The sequence below is a fragment of the Mauremys mutica genome, chromosome 9 (genome assembly GCF_020497125.1).
Source record: "Mauremys mutica isolate MM-2020 ecotype Southern chromosome 9, ASM2049712v1, whole genome shotgun sequence".
Classification (NCBI taxonomy): Eukaryota; Metazoa; Chordata; order Testudines; family Geoemydidae; genus Mauremys; species Mauremys mutica.
Window position 1 is genome coordinate 39,958,470 of NC_059080.1, and position 23,083 is coordinate 39,981,552.

A 23,083-nucleotide genomic window follows, 5' to 3' on the forward strand; every position below is an offset into this window, starting at 1 on the left:
CCACAATTTGAGGACTTCAATAACTTAGACATAGGTTAGGGGTTTGTTATAGAAATGGATGGGTGAGATTGTGTGGCCTGCATTGTACAGGAGGTCAGACTAGGTGATCATAACGGTCCCTTCTGATCTTAAAGTCTATGAGTCTAATACACTTCTGTCACAATCACTGAACATCTACATTAAATTCTCAAACAGTAACTAAGCTTCTAACAGTGTGGTAACAGAGAGAACTATATTTACTTTCTAAAATAGTTTCCCCCCCTCCAAAAAAAAGCAGCAAAAGTGCTTTATTTCTTCCTATTTAGCTCAGTTGCCATGGCTATCCACCCTCAGCTGTCTAATAATTATAGCTGAATATGCTGCAAGGGTACTGGTCATTTCAAGAGACCTTAAACTATTAAATCCCAGTGTGCTGAGCAGAGCTGGTTGATCTATTTGCTACAAAGAACATTAGTTAAGAATATGATCTCCATTTTGGTTAGCGAATCATTTGTGAACTGTTCCTGATTTCTCCATATTCATTATTTGTAAGTATTCACCAAATAGTTTCTGTGAAATTTTCATCCTATTGATTACTTGCAAATTGTTCAATTAGTATATCTGGCATTCAGCATGGGTGTGGTATGAGTGGTTGCCTAAGTTGCATGGTATTGTTGCTGTCCCCACTCTAAAGTACAGATGTGGGGACCTGCATGAAAGACCCCCTAAACTTATTTCTACCAGCTTAGGTTAAAACTTCCCCAAGGCACAAATTCCTTCCTTGCCCTTGGTATTCCTGCCACCACAAAGTGATTTAAACAAACGTTCAGGGAGGGCCAAGTGGAGCCCTACCTCCCACAAAATATCCCCCCAAACCCCTACACCCCCTTTCCTGGGGAGGCTTGAGAATAATATCCTAACCAATTGGTTACAAAGTGAGCACAGATCAAACCCCCTGGGTCTTTAAGACACTGAAAAACAATCAGGTTCTTAAAAGAAGTTTATTTAAAAAAAATAAAAGAATCACCTCTGTAAAATCAGGATGGAAGATAACTTTACAGAGTAACAAAAAGATTCCAAACACAGAGGATTCCCCCTCTAAGCAAAACTTTAAAATTACAAAATAGGGATAAACCTCCCTCTTAGCACAGGGAAAATTCACAAGCTAAAACAAAAGATAATCTAATGTATTTCCTTGCTATTACTTACTATTTCTGTAATATTAGATGCTTCGTTCACATATGGCTTAGGGAGATGTATTTCCCCTGCCCTGTCTCCTCATTGACCTGGAGAGAACAAAGGAATACGAAAACAAAAACCTTTCCCCACAGATTTGAAAGTATCTTCTCCCCTTATTGGTCCTTTTGGTCAGGTGCCAACCAGGTTATCTGAGCTTCTTAACTCTTTACAGGTAAAGGAGCGATTAACTCTTTACAGGGTAAGGAGGGATTTTATGCTACCCTTAGCTGTATGTTTATGACAGTTGCAGTTCTGACTTGATGATTGAAAGGTTTTAAAATTAACTTCTGTAACAGGTTTTTGGATGAATAATCATGGAGACTAAATTTTGGGAAACTCCTGGCACTTGCAAGCATTGTCAGAAATTCCCAGCAGTCGAATAAATATTTGCAAGTGGTGGATAACAGGACCTCTCAAATCACACTGAACTGAATTAGGCAAAGCAATTCGCTAATCAGTGTGTTTGGTTTTTATGTCTTTCTATTTAAGGATTTGACCAGCTTTGCACCTAGTGCACTCAGCAGACACTTCAGACTGGAGAGAATGTTTGCTTCAGAAAATATTAAGGTTAGTCAACAAATATGTTTCTGTACTTTAAAAAGAGAGAATAAAAATGTAAGAGCAAAAAAGTTAATGCTCTACTTGACCTCATTACATGCACATATACCTGTATTCTATGCTGAAGAGCCGACCCATTACCACATTTGCTCTGTCTACTAGCTGCTACTTGTGTGTGGGCTGAATTTGTTGCATCTTTTACTACCACAACATATTTGCTGCTGCTTTGAACTGCTCTCTGCGTGTTAGTCACCTTCAGGCTGCTGCCCCAGAACTTGTATCTGTGTAGCTGAATTTACTGCTTTGTACAACTGTAATTACCTACAGAAATATACGTGGGTTTTAAAGACACAAGGTACAAATTTCAGGGACGGATGGTGGATGTTAACTCTATTCAAAATGATTAGATCAGAATGAGAGGAATTGAGGGAGAAATGGAAGTCCCCTTTGCTCACTGAAAGCAGCCCTATTTCACTGGCCTCGCCCCTTGCTGGGAAAGAAGGCTCAACCAAGTAGCAATCTGCAGTATGAGGCAATATGGCCCAGAATGAAATTGTGATTATTTTCATGAAGTTTCACAGATTGTTGGGTGCATTTTCCACGCAGCCCTAGCTGACATCCAACTAGCTGGCTTCAGCATGGGATGAGACAGGAAAATGTGACAGAACATGAGTTCTGAAACTCTTAACAATGATAGCTTGGAGTTAATTCCTTTGTTATCCTCAGTGCTATTTATTGCAATATTACAAATGTAATATGTTCAGAGGGAAAGAATATCCATTATCCTCCCTTCATACGGCTCTTCATCAGAGCCTTGTCTACAGTACATTACTTGTAATGTCCAGTGAGTGCATCCCATCAGTGGTACCAACAGTGGACTCTACAGCATTCACTATATGCAGACATTTTTTACTACCTTCCCTGAGCAGGTTTAGATAATATAATTGGAAAAAATGCATGTGCCATCTCCAAACTGCCCACCTCTGCTATTGCCACCAGTCAGTCTGCGTCTGTTGGGAATAATTATGGGTAAGACAAAAACTCAAATGCAGACACAAGCTAGATGTGAACTAGTGGGGGGATAAACCCCATTCTTCCACCAATACTAAACAAAGGCTAAACTTTGACTTCGCTGTTCCTGGTGGGATATTTGGAGGTTTAAGGTTATATTCTGCTCTCAGTACTCTGGAGGAATGCCATGGAAGTCAATCTGTTACTGCAATAATAGTGTAGGTTTGTGTGTTAAATAATAGAATAGGTCTCTTGTGGTCGCCAGCATGATGCAATACAAATTCATTGTGTAAAAGAACAGGCTTGTCACATAGCTATGTCCACTGGTCATGGTAGTGACAAAGATTGAGGTAGCTGATAAGAGGGCTTTCTCTCTATTTCAAACACCTGGTGGTCACAGCTCAGTGAAAACACAAGGAGAGAAAGCCCCATCTTTTCTCGGTCTCAAAACCAGTGAAGCAGGAAGCTGGAGTCGCTTTAGCTAAAGCAGAGTTATCACTGTGGTTAGCATGAGCTCTTGAAGGGCTGCGTGTCTGAGTGAGGGGGCAAACGTTCTCTACAGAGGGTTGTCTCATATATACAGAATTCCACAGGAAATATTTACTGTCTTTAATATTCAGTACACTGAATTATATTTAAATTGTTGTGTTCCCTATGACTTTTCTGGTGATATGGAGGTTCCTCTTGGGACAATTAGAAGGCTCTGTGCATGGGTTGATGTTGCACCATTTCATTCACCATAGGCAACTAAGAGTTTTTGCTTTAGTCTTGAAGTAACTGGGCCAAATTCCACTGTCAATTAGAACTTGCAAGCTTGTTGAAGCCTATAGGGCAGCACTCGTTAACTGATAGGAGAATTTGCTCCTCTAATTGAACCTGGTCAGTTCTATTTATAAATAATTTCTCCTTCTCCTTCCTATCAGTTTCATGTCATCTGACATTACCAGTTATAGACACCAATGGCCAAGGAAAATTACAAATAGGGTTTCAGCTCCATATGCATGAGGCTATGCCTTGACTGGTAGTTAGATGAGTGGATGGATGGACAGAATATTCATTATCCTCTCCCAAATGTACTCTCATATTTAAACATTCTTACTATATTTATAGGAAGCAGGACTGATAGAAATTCTTAGAAACCTGGGGTTTGATTGTTTCTTATAGTGACTTCTGAATATTTATTTGGGCCCAGAGAGACATTGAAGTTAACACCTCACCAAAAATGTCATGATAAGGTTAGTTGAAAATTTTCTATTAAAATTTTTTTGGATGGTTTTGGAACAATTCAATTTTTCACCAAAAATGTCTGCTTTGCTCAGAAAAAAATGGTGGTTAGAAAAATTAAAATGGAAAATATTTTTATTTTCAGTAGAGCTGGTTGGGAATTTTCCATCAGAATAAAAAATTGAACAATAATCAGAATCTTTTTGTGTGGAATTAAGAGTAAAATTGAAGGGATTTTTTCATAATGGATATGTAGAAGGACACATAGGTACTGTTAAGGATGTGTCCTGAGATGTAGGTCTAAATACTGTTGTGCTCTATCCTTCTACACACATGGAGATCAGGGTATTTAATTTTTGGTGGCTGCTAATTCTGCTTGTAAAGCTGAGTAACTGCTGGAGACATGGACCGCAACATGTTAGATTAGTTTAGTATAACATGGATTAATTTTAGGTTAGGCAATCCTTGTGCTCAAAGTAGCATGGAGTTGTCTCTGCTAAACCATGAGAGATCTGTAATTATGTACCAGGCCCAGAAAATTAAGAGCTAAATGAAAGTATTTTCCAATCTGTATAAGCATACTTCAATTAAAGACTTAGTTAGGTATTTTCTCTCCGCTTCCTTCCTCCCTCCCCCCCACCACTTTCCCCCAAGTTTTCTGATTAATTAGTGGTCGTATGTAGTCTTTTGTAGTTATGTAGTTGGAGGATCCAGTTATGCTTTTCTTTAAAATACTTTCTCTAATTATTTTGAAATCTAGGAAGTGATACATTCTATAATGGAACCCTAGCTAAAACCTATTTTAGGGCATGATTCCAGAAAGCACTTATGTCCCAGTCTTGCAAAAACTTGTTCGCATGCTGCTTAACTTTGAGCACTGTAAGTAAGTCTGTTGAAGTGTTGGGATGATTTACAGTGGGTAAAGTTAATCACATGAGCAAACTTTTGCAGGATTGGAGCTTTAATCATGTACTTAAGTCCCATTAACTTCTTTTGAAACTAGGCACATGCGTACAGTTAATCATGTGCTTAAATACTTTCCTGATACTAAAGATGTTTTCCTAAATCAGAGCCTTCAAATGTAACTTACTGGTATTTTTTAATAATTTGCATTGTGAGGCAAGGTAGAAATTTTTAATCGTAGTTGCTGCTGTGTGAGGAATTTTTAAATATCTGAGCTAAGAGAAAATGGTGTTTATGGGGTTTTGTGCTTCTTTTTATAGAAGGTCTGAATTATTTATTTATTTATGCTTACTGTTGTTTTTGTATATTAGACGGCCTGGTCTTACCTGCTTTGTTTTTCCTCCAAGAATCTATGAAAACTGAAAATAGAATTATGACATCATGGGTATCAAAGAAGTGTAACCAGGTTGAGAGGGAAAGTGATTTTTATTCAAGACTGTTTAAAATTTTGTTTTACTGTCGCATCTATTAAATGCAAATGCCCTGCCACAGCTTAAGAAAGAGTCTTTTTGTTAGAGAACACTGCCTCTTCAGAGAAGGTTTGAAAAGTGTTATGGTTGATCTCCTCTCAGAGATAGCTATGCAATACAGAACTTGAGCCCAGTGGGTGTGGAATTATGAGCAAAGGGGCATATTCTGCTCTCTTACCCCAATATAAATCCACTGATTTCAGTGGAGTTACTGTGGATTTACACCAGTGTATCTGAGAACAGAATTTGGCCCAGAATGAAGGTTCAGCCCTTACTTTAGTAAGTACTAACTTTAGGAAGAGGTCAGCTAGATTCTATTTTAAAACTTCTACAATTTTGCATATCTGTTTCAAGTGTTGGGGGCAATAAGCTGAATCTTTTCCATTTATAAATAAAGCCCTCTGCCTATTGTAGAGGAGACCCTGAGAGCGTCAGTAACTTCCTTCCTGGCTTTCAGAGACGTTCACTTGGACTATGAGGTCAGTAACGAGGGGCTCTCCTCCTGCACTATCTCTGCTGCAGCCACATATACTGATTCTGAAGAGACATGAAGTCACGCAGGAGCTGCTGTTCTATCCTACTGTTCCTCAGTAAGTACGGGAAGAGGAGAGAGCTGAAAATGCCTCATTGGAAATGTCCTAACTTGAACTTAATGAATAGGCTCTGCATTGTTTCTAAATTATAATCAGCACTTACATAGTTTCACATCATGTGAAGAAAAGGGAACTGGCTGGTACTGTCCAAAAAAGGTTTTCTGTTTGTATTTGATTTAATTTAATAACCTGTAATGGTTTGATGGCATTAATCAGTTAAGCTTTGGGGGCACAGTGAGTATGCAAGGTGCAGCATATGATAAGGTTTTATTGTACAGGCATCTTTTCTGGAATGGGTTCATTTGCTGTTAACTATTACAACATACCTTACCTTATTTCCCTGTAGATTAGTACGAACGCTGTTTGAACCCCACTGATTTCTGTTGGTTCGGAGCTCACGCACACTGGACTGGGTTCATGGCAGTAGGCAGAGGTCTGTCACATGCACCTTCACTGAGAGGATGAAGTTTGATTAACTTTAACTTGCAAGGGGAAGACCCCTCTCAATCTCCCCGGCACCTCCTGGCCCAAGCCCTCCTTTCTTCCTTTTGATGTCTTTGAAAGGGAGTAACCCATCCCTCACTAACCTAATCCTAAGCAACCTCCTCCATCTCCCATGTGGGGTCCCCAGGGTGTACCAAGGGGTCTCTCCACCAAGCAAGGTCTTTGGGGCCAGCTTGGTACAAGATATTATATGTCCAAGTCCTTCAAGGGTCTTCTGAGAGGCAGGATTCAGCTGGACTTCACCCTCCCTCTTTCTCATAGTGCAGGTGCTGACCCCATAAGCCCTTATTCTTTTTATTAAATGAGTAAAAACTAAACATTCTTGAGAGCTCTTTGGCTTATTTTAAGAGATCCTATTTCACAAAATGTTGGAGCCACATTTCTTGCTATTACTGTCATGACCTGCCCATTGTTGGTGCATTTATTGAAACCCTGCAAACAGCTTTTTTCTGAGAGATTTTTGTGGGGCCCATACATCTCCTCAGATGCATATAGACAATTTCCACCAACTTCAATTGGAGCAGCCCTGGATGTCTCCGGGGATGAGCATATTACTGGACATTTGTTGTTCAGCATGAACGAAGGTTACAGCCTTCTCCTCGCATGTGGATTTCATTGTGTTCAAATTTGCAGCCCAGTGTACCCCTAGAAAGCACTGTTCTTGGAACTACAATATTGATGATGCAACCATGATTATATTGGAATATAATAAAACGTGACACATGCCACTAGAGTTTACCTCAGTATGCTCAGTTTTGGTGCAGTTTGAAACACTGCATATTTTGTGGGAAGCTGTCTTCACTAGTAGCATTAGGTTATTATTTTCCTACAGACAGTGTGAATTATTCTAAGGAGTAAGTTTTCTCTGGTGCCAGGTGCAGATGATTTGCTGATCTCTGTGTGTTTTCTGCAGGTTTCTCCCATGCTCTTCTCATTGACATTCCTCAGGAGTCAGTCAAAGGAACTGTCGGTCATTCTGTCCTCCTGTCCATCTCCTATAGACTCCAGGGGCCATTTTCCTCTCCTCTGTCCATTCAGTGGAATTTCAGTAACTACCCTAATCCACTCACCACGTACACAGTGACTAACTGCTCTGTCAGTGCAGAGGGGATTCCCACCTGCAGCTCTGGACATAATTTTATAAATCCTGCATACCAAGGCCGGACTGTATTTTTCCCTGAAAATGCTTCTCTGCTCCTTCAGAACCTGCAGCTCAGCGATAGCGGAGTCTACAGTGTCACCTTCAAAGTACCACAGCAAACCAGACACATCACATTAACTGTATCTGAACCTCATTTCAACCATGGAAATGCGGAGGGTGGTATGTATGTAACTTGTACTACACACAGCACTGAGGAAGTCTGTCCCTCCATTGGTAACAATGAAAAGCAGATCCCTACAATGTGCATAATTTTGTGCTTATGTACATTAAACTGCATCTACTATACCATTACCCAATCATATGATTTAGCTAAATCTTTCTGCAGTTCTTCAGTCTTCTCTAATCATGACTAAAGTAAATATGTTGTATCGTCTGCTAATTTGGCCACTCACTTCACAGTTGACTGCCTTCTCCAGATCATTAATACATAAACATCGGTCCTGGTGTGGATCCTTCAGGCACTACCAAAGCAGATGCCATCTGTCTTGAATGTTTGAAGCATGCCTAGTATATATTGGACACTTCCATTAATAATATTAACCCATCTATACTACATATTGAAGAGTTGTGCTTTCACTTTGTTTGCTTTATTTTTTAACCAGTTTCCAATATATGGCAGAACTTTACCTCTCACCCCTTCACTATTTAATTGCCATAATAGCCTTGTGAAGGACTTTAAAAAGGATTTTGGAAAGTACAAGTAAATAATACCAAATATTATTTTACAGATACCCTGAGAGAATTCTAGCAGAGTCTAGAGGCAAATGTTCCTACCCAGATGTTCCAAACTGGTTGGTCTCTATCAGATCATGTTAATTGTATCAAAGGTAATTTCATCATAGAGCAGCTGTTGCCTCAGTTCCCCCTTACTCATTAGGGTAGTGTAGTCCTTTGGCCAAACCCCAAAGATCCTTCCCAACTGGGATAAAAGCAAGAGTCCAAACAAACAAAACTGAGTTACTTCCAGAACCCTGTGATGGAGATTCATAAACAGCTATTGATCTCTTCTGGTTTCCCCCAGTCTCTAGTTTTCTAGCCCAAAACAAAACTTTCTCATGTTGCTTTACCAAGTCCCTCTAGTCCCCTCCCCACCAAGTTTTTCCCTAAACCCTAATTGGGCCTTTTGCTTGGAGAAACCAATAACAGGTCTTATTTCCTTCAGGTTGAGACAATCACAACAGAGCCTGACTCTTCTCTGGTCTCTCTCTTATTGGAGAAAAAGAAGTTCTTTTATATTCCTGCCCCTTTACCCAGCATACATTGCTCTGCAGTCTACTATTCTCATGGTCCCTTTGGATTGGAAGTCCCAGAATGCCTCCGTCTTGGGATCAGGAACAGGGACCAAGGGACCAGGAGTTGAAAACCAGAAATGGAACAGGGCTAAAGTTGGACCTTGAAACCCTTTTATAGGACAAGCTCACTCAATGACATTCATCTAAGTGTCTTATAACATTCTATAGTTATTAGTTCCATCAGTTTACCTGAAACTGAAGTAAGGCTCGTTTAACTGTAATTTACAGGATCATCTGTATTGTATCTTTTAAAATAGGTACCTCTGTAGTAGTAATAATATTTAGCATTTATTAATAAGTACATTAATAAATATTTAGCTTTCCATAACTCAATAGCTCATTTAATGATACAAGTAGCTGGTTTAATCATATGATTCTTAGCAGCTCAGCCCCTTCATTCTTAAGATCTTTTAGAACTCTTGGATGAATGCTACAACCTGAAAAAAGTATAGGTGAAATCCTGTCCCCTTGACTTCAGTGGGGCCAGGATAGGTATCTCCCCAACGTACACTGTGCGGAAGACTGATGGAAAGTAGTCATTTAGGCCAAAAGTTTCAAGAGTGTTTTGACTAATTTTGGATACCTTCATTTTGGGTACCCAAACTCAGGATTCTTAGGGACTGATTATCAGGGGTACTGAGTACCCACAATTTGCAATTTCAGGTGCCTCTGAGAATTAGGTCTTAAGCAGTGTTGCCAACCCTTGTGATTTTATTGCAAATATCATGACATCTGGTGCTTATCTGAAAGGTTCAGGTCCTGGAGTCATGTGAGAATCTCAGCTTTACTTAAAAAAAAAGAAATTTCTAGCACCCATTGTTGTGGAGAATACTTGAAGACATGAATCCTAAAGGCTCAAAAGTCAGAAGGGAAATAAAGATTTCAAATCTGTTTTTTTTTAATCTCATCATTGTTAAGCCAATTTTGTTATTTTTTTCTGACCTGAGTCATGACTTTTGAATACTTGGGGAGGTAATAGTGTTTAAGTCTCACAAATAGGAAGCCCAAAAACTGAAATGCCCAAAATCAGAGGATACTTTGAAAATCCAGGTCTGAGCTTTTCTACAATATCCTTAGGCTAGCATCTGATTCTCTCAGTCTTCATACACCAAACACACTTACATAATTTGGTGCAGTTTCTTTTTATGACTTTGGCTAATTGTTCATCGTATTCCTTTTTAATTCCCCCTCATTTCTACTTTACAATTTATCAGCTTTACCTCCTGGTCCTTTCAACTAGTTTCGCATGGATTGGACTTTTGAAGTACACCATTCCTGCTTGAATATTCACTGATTCCTTGACACTTGCCCATTTTTTCTTGACTTCCATTTTCCTTGTTTTATTTATTGGGATGAATGCCTCTCTTATTTGATATGCTGTTTCATTAGCCTCTGGGCTGATTCTAGATATTTTTTAACTCTTCACATTTATCTTTAACTTTCTAGTTGGCATCCTTTTTTTTTCTTCTTTTTTTTTAAATCCACCTTTCTAAAGCTTAGTGTGACAGGGCTAGTTTTCGATATTTTCCTTCCCACATGGATGTTGAACTCAGTTGTATTTTGAGTATTATTATATTACACAGTTGCTCAACTATCGCTACTTTTGAAACTAGCTCCGATGTGTCAATTGAGACTCAAGCAAGAGTAGCCTCTCCTCTTGTGTGCTGTAGAACTAGTTGCTCCAAGAAGTAATGTTTTGTGGCATTGAGAAATTGCTTCTGCAAACTGTGTCTCAATGTGTCATTTGCCTAGATGATACCCAGTTTGCCGAAGTTATCCATTGTCACTGTTTCAATAGATTTTGTGGCCTCCTTGATCTACTTTGTTGATCTTCCAATTGCTATTTAGGCCAGTAGTATAATCCATTATTCCTGTTATATTCCAATCATTTGGGATTTGTAGCCATGCACGTGTTACCGAATGCTTCTATCCACTCAGAAATGCTATTTCTTTAGATTCAACTGGAATCTTTTAGGTACAGGGCTACTGCTCCTGCCTTTACAACCAAATCTATCTTCCTATATAGCATATACCTATCTATTACAGTATCCTTTTGGTCGTGGTCATCCCACTGTGTTTCTAGAAACACTACTAGGTCTTTTCCTATTGTTTTAGAATGTTCTCCTCCAACAAAGTAGCATGGAATTTCATACATTAAACATAGGATTAACCAAGGTAGCTTCTGAATCTACTCACAAAGTTAATCGCACCCAAGGTCTTATCACCATAGAGGTGAACATCAGGAAGGGACTAATCATACTCTTATCATGTTCCAAGTATCACTGCCTCCAGGCTGAGATCAAAATCTTACCACAGTCCCATCAGGGGAAAGAAGCAACCATACAAACCCCCACTCTTAGAAGTCATGGATCAGGAAGATTTCCACTGCTTCCAGTTGGAGAGCTGTTTGTCTGTGGATCTGTCTACACTGCAAGTGAAGTTGTGATTGTAGCATGGGCAGGTATACCTGTGATGGCTTTAATCTAGTCAGCAGGGATAACAACAGTGATTATGTGGTGGCACAGGCTAGCAACTTTAGTGTGTACCTAGGTTCTTGGGTGGGTTTGTGCCACCACGTCCTCGCCATTATTGTTACACATGCTACTAGATTAAAGCTAGCATGGGTACGCCTACCTGTGCTACAGTCACACCTTCTCTTGCTGTGTAGACATACCCTATGAGCCCAGTCTGTCAATGGTCTGGTCAAACACTAAACTATTTTCTATCCACATCCATTGACACATTAGCCCTAAATGTCCCTTTCCTCTCTGTTACCTACACAGAGTGTCATGGTTTACTGATAAACAGTGACCAATGAAATGTGAGAACAGGAGGCTTGATCACCAGTGATGGAAGATCCGTATGGAATTTGACCAACTGTGGTTTAAGGAATATGTGATCCTAGACCGTGATTGGGAAGGAAACAGGGACCTTTCTTCTCTAAAGCAATAGCACCTGGCAAATTTTGGCTGAAAGAACAGTTCTAGACAATTACTATGGTCAATCCAGACTACCTTGTGCCTACCACAGCCCTGAGCACCTTCTGCTGTGAGGAGATCTCCTCATATTTTGCAGGGAAAATTGCACATATCCAAGACAGCCTCTCGTCCCTTGATTTTTTTTCCTTGAATTTTGTGTTCAGATGAAACATCAATTCAAAATCATCACATTTCATTTGGTTTCGCATCAGAGCCATATGGAATTTTGCATGATTTCAGAGCAAAGCCATAAGCCAGCCTACATTTTCTGGAAAAGTATGTGCACCTTCAGAGGATCCAAGTCTGAGTTTTCAGGTTGTAACAAAACCCAAAAATAGCAGAGTTTTGTGCGGTTTCAAATGTCATTGCTAACATTTTGCACAGTGCCAACACTGAATCAAATTAATTAGTATTGAATATAAATCTTTTTCTGCTCAGTATGATTCCAAGAGGCTGTTAAACTTTAAAAGATGAATTCATCTTCTTTTGATAAAACTGGTGGTACGTCCAGCCCGCAACATTTTAATCTGGATCCCAACTTCCCCAATATTTTAAGTTGTTTACATTTGGGTTCTTGGTTTGGCCCACTATATAGTGAGCACCCAACATTTGAGGGTATTCATATGTATAGTTTAGTGTCAGGCTCATCTTTAGATAAAAGGGAATTAAGTCTAAGGCTTGCTGGATGTTTTTTCTTTCTCTGGCTATGTCCACTCTACAAATTTAAGTCAAGGTAACGTACTTCAGCATACAGCCACTGCAGTAATTACATTACTTGTGCGTGTCTATACTTTGCTTCTTGTGTTGGTGGTGCGCATCTTCACCAGGAGCACTTGTATCGATAGTACTGTCAGTGAGCAGCATTATGGAGTAGCTCCTTTGAGCCAGTAACCGTCCATGTAAGTAACACAATGTCTACATTGACACTGCATTGACTTGATTAAGTTGACTTTGATGCTATGCCTTGCATGGAGGTGGAGTTATTAAGTCGGTGTAGTGGGGCAGTTACATCAGCAGGAGCGAAATTGGAGTGTAGACACTTCCGTAGTTAGGTAGCTGCCTTGCATCAACCTAACTCTGTAGTGTAGACAGGTATCAGTTTTGTTGTTGTATCGAGTAAAAACCAAAAAAACCCATAGAAGCAAAAATCAAAAATAGCCTGTGGCTGTTACACAACAATGGAAAATAAATATATGGAATCCAGACAATATGTAATAATAATATTCTCTGAGGCACACTACTGCTCAAGAATGCCTCCTCACTTCCTGTATTGTATTGCTGCGTGCCGTTCATTAAGCAGACGTGTTTATGCCAGCTAAGGTCAAAATTCTATTCTTAGTTCTCAAAACTTTCCCAAATTTTCACTGATCAAGTTGAAATTTCCAAAGTGTGGTGTCTGACCAAAGGTTACTTGTTTTGGAAAGACTGAGAAAAATAGTTCAGCAATTTTGGAATATGGAAAAATATACTTTCTTTATGGTGAAAGATTTCTTACAGCCTATGTTTAATAGCTCTGGTGCCAAAAGAGTTAGGGATAGAAAGCTGAAATTGGCAGGCAGCCAGTGCTCATTGAGGAGAAATGCTTTTAAACATACCAGTGAACATTGGGTTTAATTCTATGGGGTTATAATCCTTTCAAAATTGCATTTTGTGCATGCATAGAATGATCAGCATGATTTTAGCACTTTCTGGCAGTCATCTGAATAAACCGAGGATGAGCTACACATGTGAACTTGACTGCCCAGTGAGACACTTTTGAGTATGAATATTTTGTTCTGTGCTCAGGAAATGGCACAGAGCTCTAGGGTCTGATTCTCCGAGCATGTGCTGTGAAGCACTTATTGCTCCAAACACCCACTTAGAGCTGGATGAACATCTTTGGAAAAATAGTTTTTTGACCAGAACAAATAAATAAGATGGTTTAGAGTCACAAAACAGCTGGAGGAAGAGGAGTTGCTACTGCTTACCTTATAGCCTTTAGCCCAGTGGTTAGGGCACTCACTTGAGATGTGGGAGACCCAAGCTTGAATCCTTGCTTTAGACCACAGATGTGAATGCAGATCTCTGCTCTCCTTGGAGAGAGCCCTGACTTCCAGGCTACAGACTAGTCTGGGGTGACACTCTCTTCTGTTGAAGCTGTTGCACTTTGTGTTAAATACTTGAATGGTCCCTGGGCCAGAGAAAGAATGACTCTCACAGTTACCTGGAAGGGGAGTGACACGAGTTCAAGTCTCTGCTCCAATGAATAGTCCATACAATGTCCAATAGCTTCAGCAGGGGAGTTTAAAAGCCTCACCCCAGAGCAGCCGATAGCCTGGTAGTTAGGGCACTCGACAGGTGGAGGAACCGCTGGGTTCATATCCCTGCTCCAAAGGGGGATATGAACCTTGGTCTTGCCATCCCAAGTAAGTGCCTTTACCTATGGGCTAGAAGTCCTAATGTAGGTGGCTTTTTCTTACCCATAAACTGAGAAATCAATTATTTTCCCAGCTGAATCCCACTGACTGTGTCTCCTAAGCATGCAGTGAATGAGGCAGGGCTCTGCGGAAGCCCTTGTGTCACTCAGTGCGCATCTTTCAAGGTGTAGTGGTAGCAATGGCTCCATAGCTGCATAGTCAGCCAGGTAGCAAGTGCAGACATTATCTGAAATAATCACTTATGCCAGTGGTTCTCAACCAGGGATACGTGTGCGCCTGGTGGTATGCAGAGGTTTTCCAGGGATACATCAACTCAAATAGCTATTTGCCTAGTTTTACAACAGGCTACATAAAAAGCACTGGCGAAGTCAGTACACACTAAAATTTCATACAGACAATAAGTTTTCTATACTGCTCTATACACTGAAATGTAAGTACAATATTTCTATTCCAATTGATTTATTCTATAATTATATCATAAATATGAGAGAGGAAACAATTTCTCAGTAATAGTGTGCTGGGATACTTTTGTATTTGTACATCTGATTTTGTAAGCAAGTTGTTTTTAAATGAGGTGAAACTTGGGGATATGCAAGAGAAATCAGACTCCTGAAAGGGCTATAGTAGTCTGGAAAGGTTGAGAACGACTGACTTACGCTATCCTAGCACTGCTGCCTGAGTTCAGCACAATCCTGAAACCTACCAAGACCTTCTCTGAAAAATATACGTTAGTCATTATAGTTATTTCTTTATAAAATACTCAGACAACTTGTTTCCTTTTATATGTCAGGAACAGGAAACAAAATGAATTCACCTCTTGTCCTTTTCCTTGGACTCTTGATCACTGGAGGCTTAAGTTTTCTCCTGCTCCTCCTGTTGCTGTTCTTCTGCTGCAGATGGCACAAGGGTGAGTGGTCTTGGTCTTACACCTCATTCACTGCTGTTGGTGCTTCAGAGTCTTCAAAAATACTTTTTAACCAACAAATCCAAGTGACCTTGACTAGCCTCTGGGAAGTCCATGTGCTGCCCTCCCAGCCAGAGTGAAGCTTTCCCATTACATTGTGTCCTGAAATGTGCAGGATGTCCTGATCCATTGAGAAACCATGTGGAAGTTGTCACAAAACAACTAAAGGGACATGGATTTATTTAAGGTTATCTGACATAGTATCAGGATAAAAACTCACAGATTGACTCCATGGCATCTGTATATAAAGACATTGTGCTGGTGCAATGCACTATTGCAACACATTGTCTCCTTGTTGTGATTCAAGATGCAAACGCTGGAGTGTTTGCAGCTCAATATCAGGGCACTACAATATATTGTCCTATATAACAAATAATAATATATGATGTCTCTAGGGCAATATGAAACCTTTGAGGGTGGAGGGATAGAAAGTTGTGAGTGACACTTTAGGACCTCCCCCTGAAGGAAATGTCACAGGGAGACACAGTATTTTAGAGGGATATGTACCTAAAATACTATAGTTAATCCAAATGATTAAGCCTAAAGGCCTGATTCTCCTCTGACTTATACCAGTGGAAATCAGGAGTAATGCCACTGAAGTTGCTGTGGACACATAGTGTAAAACTGGTGTTAGTGAGGAGAGAATCAGTCTCATAATCTTTAGCCACTTTCCAATGGATCTTTCAGGAATGTGAGGTTAATTATTTGTAAATTAAATTTACAAGTCACTTATCTGAAGCACAGAATGTCTACAGTCCCTGTAAAATATTAACTATTCAAACAACTTTCACAGGTGCAGTTCAGCAGAAGAGGACAAGAATCATAAAGCAACAAGAAGAGGTACTGTAAAATATAATAAAACACAGATATTTGATGTCTCCACACATGTATTGCATTGGTTTAGCAAAAATCCGATTTTAAATGGATGTAAGTTCCTGTGTGGACACTCTTTACAACTCGCTTGTGTTACTTTACATTAATTCATTAACTGACCAAATTAAGCTATATCGATTAAAAAGCCAGTTGATTTCAATGGAACACTGCTGATTTAGACCAGCAAGGGATTTGGCTCATAAGCAAGTTTGGGAGAATGTTTAAGGAAAGCAAATTTTGAACAAACAGATATAAGCATTTGCACCAGAAACCTGGTTCTGTAAGTGACATGATGCATGTAGCCAATCAAGAATTTTGAATGTTTGCAAACAGCTTGTTGCAAGTAATCTGCACACCCAGAATTAATTCCTGACAATATACATCATTCACAGGACATAACAGAAAAAGACAATTTCTAAAAATGATTACAGATGAAATATTTGCTCAGCTCTAAACTAATTAAGGTGATTAGTAATAATAATTATAGGTTGCATTAACATGAGATTTCCCTACTTTTTATGTGCTTAAATGATCAGCTGTACATTTTTGTTTAGATTTTGGGAAATAAAAACAGCTAAATATGCAAATACATAATCATACGGCTGTAAATATGAAATGCAAATATAAAACACTGCAATTACAACAAAATGGGGAACATTAACTCCTCACGGCTCCAGTTTTCCCTGCCACTCTTCTAATGCAGTATCAGTGCCAATGCAGTCCACTAGCCTGACTCTTCCATGTTGCCAGCTGCTTTTACGTGACTGTAGGCTCTTCCTTGCAATGAATGTGACCGGCAGCCAGCTCTCCATGGTATTGCTGACAATATTTTGGGACTCTGACATAACATTATGAAAGCAAATCTCATTACAGAGATTGAAACACCAAGAACTGAGCAAATGCATAATCAAACACTAACCCTAGTAAATGCAAACTGCAACATGCCCTGCAAGGCACTCACTAGACTCTGACCCTGGTGTACTGCAAAGGGAGCCGTTGCCTTTGATTTGCACCTCTCTATGAGTCATTCTTGGCCTGTTTCCACAACTACAGAAGAAGCTTAGTTGGATGTTCTCCTTTATGATCATTCACATCCCCTTTTCTTGTTGTCCTACCCCTCCCCTGCTACACACAGAAACCTCTAGCAACTCTTCATGTAAGTGGAACTATTTTAATTTTGCATATCCACAGATTATCTCATTAGCACAAATTAGAGAATTGTACTCTGCCTCTTTCACTTATCTTCTGCCTCTCTCTCCTATCTATCAAATAATTTACATTACTGCATATATCAGTCCTGCGCCATGCTCATTGGTACTGGAAATGATAGAGCTATTTTTTAATTAATCTGGTAGACAGACAGTGACAAATGATAGGCCGCAGTCAGGCTGCTCCTAACTAGTGTAACCCTTCTGCCCCTCTGAGTTGGCAGCAACAAGGGCTGGGTTCAATATCCAGGGGTTCCAGTTCAATAACGCGATGCAAAACCGGCTCGAGCCCCGACCCAGTGACCTGGGACAATTACATACCACCCTCCCAGGCACCTCTAGGATGCAATACTTCCCCTCTGGCAAGCACGGAGTCTGAGTGTAGCAAAATCCTTTCAATAAAGGAGGGAAACAATGCAGCATTACATTGGGGAAACACCACAAACAGGATTCATAACACAAACCATGAGCAAAAGACCCACCTCCAAATAAGTTTGGCAATGTCCTTTTCCTTTAGAGTCTTAAGTCCAATCATCCCAAAGTCCAACAACCCCAAAGTCTCTGTCCCTGGTCAATGCCGCTCCAGAGTTCAAAAGCTCATCTGCAGAGTTTTACCCCCCCAGCCTGGGTGGAATTGGGGGTGAGGGGGACACAAAGTGTTAAGGGGCACCTTATAAGGGCCGAAGCCGACTGCCCCGCCTCTCCATGGAGGTCTGCTGCAGCCTTCACCACGAACAGCTCTGCTCCACCAGCTGCTCCACTCCGCTCCTCCAGCCGTCCCTGCAAACAGCTCTGCTCTGCTCCACTCGCTATTCCATGGGGCACTCCAACCGTCCCATTAGCTGCTCTACTCCACCAGCCATCCCATGAACCAGTCCAGCTGTCCCCACAAACTGCTCAGCTCCATTGCACTTGCCACTCCAACTATCCTGCAAACTGCTCTACCAGCTGCTTAGCAATATATCTTCAGGCTCCCCCACTAGTTAACACAGCACTCAGTGATCTCAGCTCAATAATTTTAGCTCTTTTAGTGATTTTAGCTTGTAGCAGAGGAGACCCAGTGCTGGTGCACCATTGGCCCAAAGTGAATTCAGCTTAGCAGTCTCTAGCTAGACTCCTAATGGAATCAAAATTAGCTCTGTTATTTAACAGTGGAAAGGAAGAAGATGAAATTGGTGTTTAAGGCCCTCAAAAGGGTCCCACACTATCAGGTGTACACACCTGTCCTCAACCTCTCTCAATTCACTGGGTTTTGGAACCCATGTCCCTTGTCTAGTGAGTGCTACTTAGTTAATGGTGAGACCCTCTGTCATAAAACAGTCTCATAGTCCTTCATTCACATAATCAGGGTAACAACACTTTATTCTCCTCCCCCAATAACCAAGAAATTGCGGATCCCACCGCTGTCAAAGTGACCATTTTGGGCTGCCGTGGACTCATGTTAGGCAGAATGAGTGTGCCTATGCAAACAGGATCAGCCCCCTAAGTTCTTTTCCACACTTGCCATCATTCACCACCAGATGTCAGGGTAGAGCTCATCCTGATTCTGCTTATGCTAGTAATGCCTATTTTCTGTACAGTACTTATTGGGATATGATTCTGCAACCCTTATGCACAATGGCTCTGTCTAGGCTGGGAAAATAGGTGGTTTAAAGCAGGGGTGGGCAAACTACTGCCCAGGGCCACACCTGACCTGCCAGATGATTTAATCCAGCCCTTGAGTTCCCACTGGGGAGTGTGGTCTGCAGCTTGCCCTGCTCCCGCACTTCACCTAGGCTGTTAAAACCTTTGGTCTCCTTGCTGAGGGTCAGCGTGATTTCATGATTTTCTTGCAGCAATAGCAAGGGTTCTCTAACATAAATTGGTGACACCTGTCTTTGCAAGACTAAGTTGTCTGCTGCTAGGGATGGTGGAACTAGCTCACTTTAAAACCAAGGCTCCACAAATCACCACACACGTGCTAAACACAAACTTGTATAAAGCTGAGATCAGTGTGGATACTGGGCCCCCCATATGTCACCACCTCCATCCCCCAGCTCTCTCTGCCTCTCCTTCTCTCTCCCCATTCCTTACCTCCCACCAAGCTCTGCATGGCTGACTCTCATCCTTTCCACTAATACTCCTTTGCTCCCTGTGACACCCACTACAGACAAAAGTTCAGACAGTTCCACTGACTCACCTACAAACAGGCCCATGACTAAAGCTGTGTGAACGACTCAACTTGACTCACAAATGAGCTTGACCTCAGTCCTGAGCTCAGACTGCCTTAAACAATCAGCATTGCTCTGCTCTAACTATGGTAGTAAATGTGATCTCTCCATAAAAGGTGTTTTGCAAATGTTTACCTCTTGCTGGACATTTGTGTTCTGCACCGATATGCTGTGCAAGGTGCAAACTGAGATGGTCCTGGTCTTTACAGATAGGTCCATGAGGTAAGCACATAGGAGAAAGACCATGTTATTTCTATCATGTGATTTGAGCCATGTCCCTGATTGGCTGAGCCTATTTTTGCATACATTGATTGGTCCAGGGCCTCAGATCACAATACATTTGCAGTATGTCACAATGTCAGTCTTGGCCTCTGTAAACTTAATTTGTCCCTTATTTTATTGTTTTCAATTGCAGTCAGTAGTTCCCAGCCCAACTGTAAGCTCAAGGGAGGACGATGGGGAAGGAACAGCTGCTGAACCAATTATTGCTCTTTGGTGTAATATGATAAAGAAATATAAATAAATATCTATATAATAGATATATAAATAAATCTCTTTTTAATCAAGATTGATCCCCATGAACAAGTTTCTTAACTCGGGGGGGGGGGTGTTTGTTTTTATCTAGGTCCCAAATCATGAGGATTCTCACATGGAAAGTTTGTTACCAATGACGGTATCAACAATTTATGCAAGGATTGGAGAAGATGCTGGGCAGAGGCAGCGCAGATCAGAGTCACAGACTGATTATGTCTCTATAAACTTCTCTTAACAGCAGCTGTAACCTCAACATGCAGAGCTGGTTTTAGGCATGATCAGCACATGTAGTTACTGTGGGAGCCACACAGTTCAAGAGCTCTGCTGTAAATAACCAAATTATCCTATTTAATGGGAACAAGACAGAAATGTCAGTATTGTTTAGATGGTTTTTCCAGACTTCCCAACTCTTCAGAAGAGTGTATTTTACACATATAAATGGATGATGGATTAAAACATAAGGGTCTTTGTGAACTCAGGACTCATCTGTTTTAGGTGCAGCTTGAGGCACTGAAACGTGTAGAGTATCATTATTGTCTCTTTGTATTGGGGTAGAGCCTGGAGGCCCCAGTCAGGGATCAGGATACCATTGTGCCAAGCAGTGTACCCACACAACATAAAGCTTGTTCCTGCCTCAAAGCATGTGGGACATCTTAAGCACTAGTATGTGTTCCATTGACATGTACCCTGTGTGCCCCTGCTCCACTAGCTCTCTGGTACATATGATATGTCGTTTGTGTAGCATTTGGTGCCATCAAGTGGTATCCAGAATAAGAAACTTACAGTACATTGTTGTAGGCTCTGCTGTTGTCTGTGTGCTCCATGAAGATCCTGGAATGAGCTGCTATTTATTTATTCTAAAGTAATTTTGAAAACACGGTGTGAAGATGAAAGGAATTGGGTGAGTGGGGTGTGGAATTGCTACTTATCTGGGGAAGGAAGGATCTTCCTTTTGCAACTGTTTACATTTTTCATTTGGCAGGAAGCTAATGTCCATGGGCTTCCCTTAATTTGGGAGCCTGGAAATGTAACAGAGAAGCTTAGATTCTTTTTAAAGTAAGTTTCTTTCCCTTTCACTATGAAGATACCCTTGATACATTAAACCAATATAACCTGATTGCTAGTGCTGAACGTTTGTTATTTATTTTTCCTGGCGTCACAGCCTCTCCATGGTTCATTTTCTAGCCAAAAAGGCCTGACTTTGGGAATCCATGAAAATTTTGGCAACAGAACGCTCCATTTTGGTTCAACCCACATGGAAATATTTTGGGTTGAAATTACCCAAAACATTTTGGTGAGAGTCAGTTCGAAATAAAACTGTTTCTCTCTGTTGTGGCTCATTGTGTTTATGGGAGTCATAGTTTCGGTGCCCATTCTCTTCTATAGGCTGAGCTCCCTGGTCACACTACCTGTCCCATGAGGCAACAGTCTTGACCCAGTTACTGAATGCTGTGGTGCATCATGGGAATTGCATGGCTGCAGTTATATCATGGAGACGTAGTCCAGCCAAGAAGTCTGGCTCATCGGGGAGGTCGGGGGCATTGGACTGCCTGAACCACAACTCCAATGAAGCATTGTGCTGCAATAGGGGAACTGACTGAAACAAAGTGTTTTCAGTCAGCTGAGCAAAGCAAAATGAAATGTTTCAATTTGGGAATCTTGTAATATTTCCTTTCAAATGACAAGGTCAAAATGGAAAATTTCAATGTTTCCAAATTGAAATTTTCCAGTTTTTCATTCTGCACAAACTTTCAATGTTTCAAGATTGTTTTTGTCCCAAAGTAGCCCCAATCTTGAAATACTGAAATGTCCTGCAGTGCTGAAATTTTGATCGTTGCTCAGCTCTTCAGATAAATTTATGGCTCTGGAAAGTTTAAGGAGAGTGCTCACCTGTGGCCACAATGTATATCATTGTAAACGGGATTATTTCACACAGCCAGATTATCAGAAGTGTTCATTGATTATTTTTTTTGTCCCTCCATTTCTGAGACACCTGGTGCCTGATTTTTCAGATATACTGAGCGTCTGCAACGCCCATTGACATTAATGTTCACTAATCATGTGTACATATCTGTGGATTGAGTCCTACCCTGGCAGGAGGATGGAGTAGATGATGTGGTGTGTCTTTTCAAGCCTTGTTACTATGAACTGATATAGTATATACTAATTAGGAACAGTCAAAAATGTTCCATCTGATCTTTTTCTATCAACAGATGCTGATTCAACAAAACAAACATTTTCCAAGGATTGTATTGATTTTGCTGCAGTTTTCATAGGAAATTAGTAAAACACTTCATTTCTATAAGGTCAAAATGACTTGTTTTAATAAGGCTGAAAGGTTTCATTTAGACTTCATAAGTTATGACGTTATATAATAATGTAAATTTTTTACCCCTTTTTGACCCAAATGGTTCGTCAATTTTGCAAGGCCTTGTGGGTTGTTCTGGTTAGGAAGAGAAATTGGTGATAAAGTCAGGTGTTTATTTGATGCAATTATTTTTATTTACAATCAATGTACCAACTCCTATTTCTCTAAACACAGCAGGAATAAAACAATAGTGGGTGGTTTCTTTGCTCATGGTTCCAAGCCTCTTTCAGCCAGCACTCTGCCCAAAAACTCTTTGAGCTAGTTCTCAGAGTCATGCTGCCAGGGTTTCTCTGGGGCTTTTTTGCTCCTTCTCAGAATGTTTCCATTTCTGCTGTGTTTTTCTTCTCTCTCTCTCTGGCTATATCTACACTAGAGAGCTTGCAGTGGCACAGCTGTTCCTCTGCAGCTCTGCCCCGTAAGGTCTCCCATCTAGCCACTCTGTAGATGGGAGAGAGTTTTCTCACCAGCATAATTAAACCATGCACAATGAACAGTGGTGCTATGTCGGTGGGATGCTCTCCTGCAGACATAGGACT

General features: G+C 40.6%; 1 protein-coding gene across 2 annotated transcripts; it reads left to right on the forward strand.

The window, feature by feature from the left end:
* The first annotated feature begins 463 nt into the window (after positions 1-463).
* Positions 464-21,430, forward strand: LOC123377479. Of its 2 annotated transcripts, XM_045030451.1 has the most exons (7): positions 464-527; positions 1,708-1,785; positions 5,902-6,034; positions 7,455-7,862; positions 15,181-15,297; positions 16,148-16,194; positions 20,271-21,430. In XM_045030451.1, the coding sequence occupies exons 3-7, from the start codon at positions 5,992-5,994 to the stop codon at positions 20,412-20,414; spliced, it is 759 nt and encodes a 252-aa protein (XP_044886386.1). In that variant the 5' UTR covers positions 464-527; positions 1,708-1,785; positions 5,902-5,991; the 3' UTR covers positions 20,415-21,430. The 2 variants fall into 2 exon arrangements, with proteins under 2 accessions (XP_044886386.1, XP_044886384.1); XM_045030449.1 differs by lacking the exon at positions 464-527 and having other exon boundaries at positions 1,357-1,785.
* Positions 21,431-23,083: the final 1,653 nt, after the last annotated feature.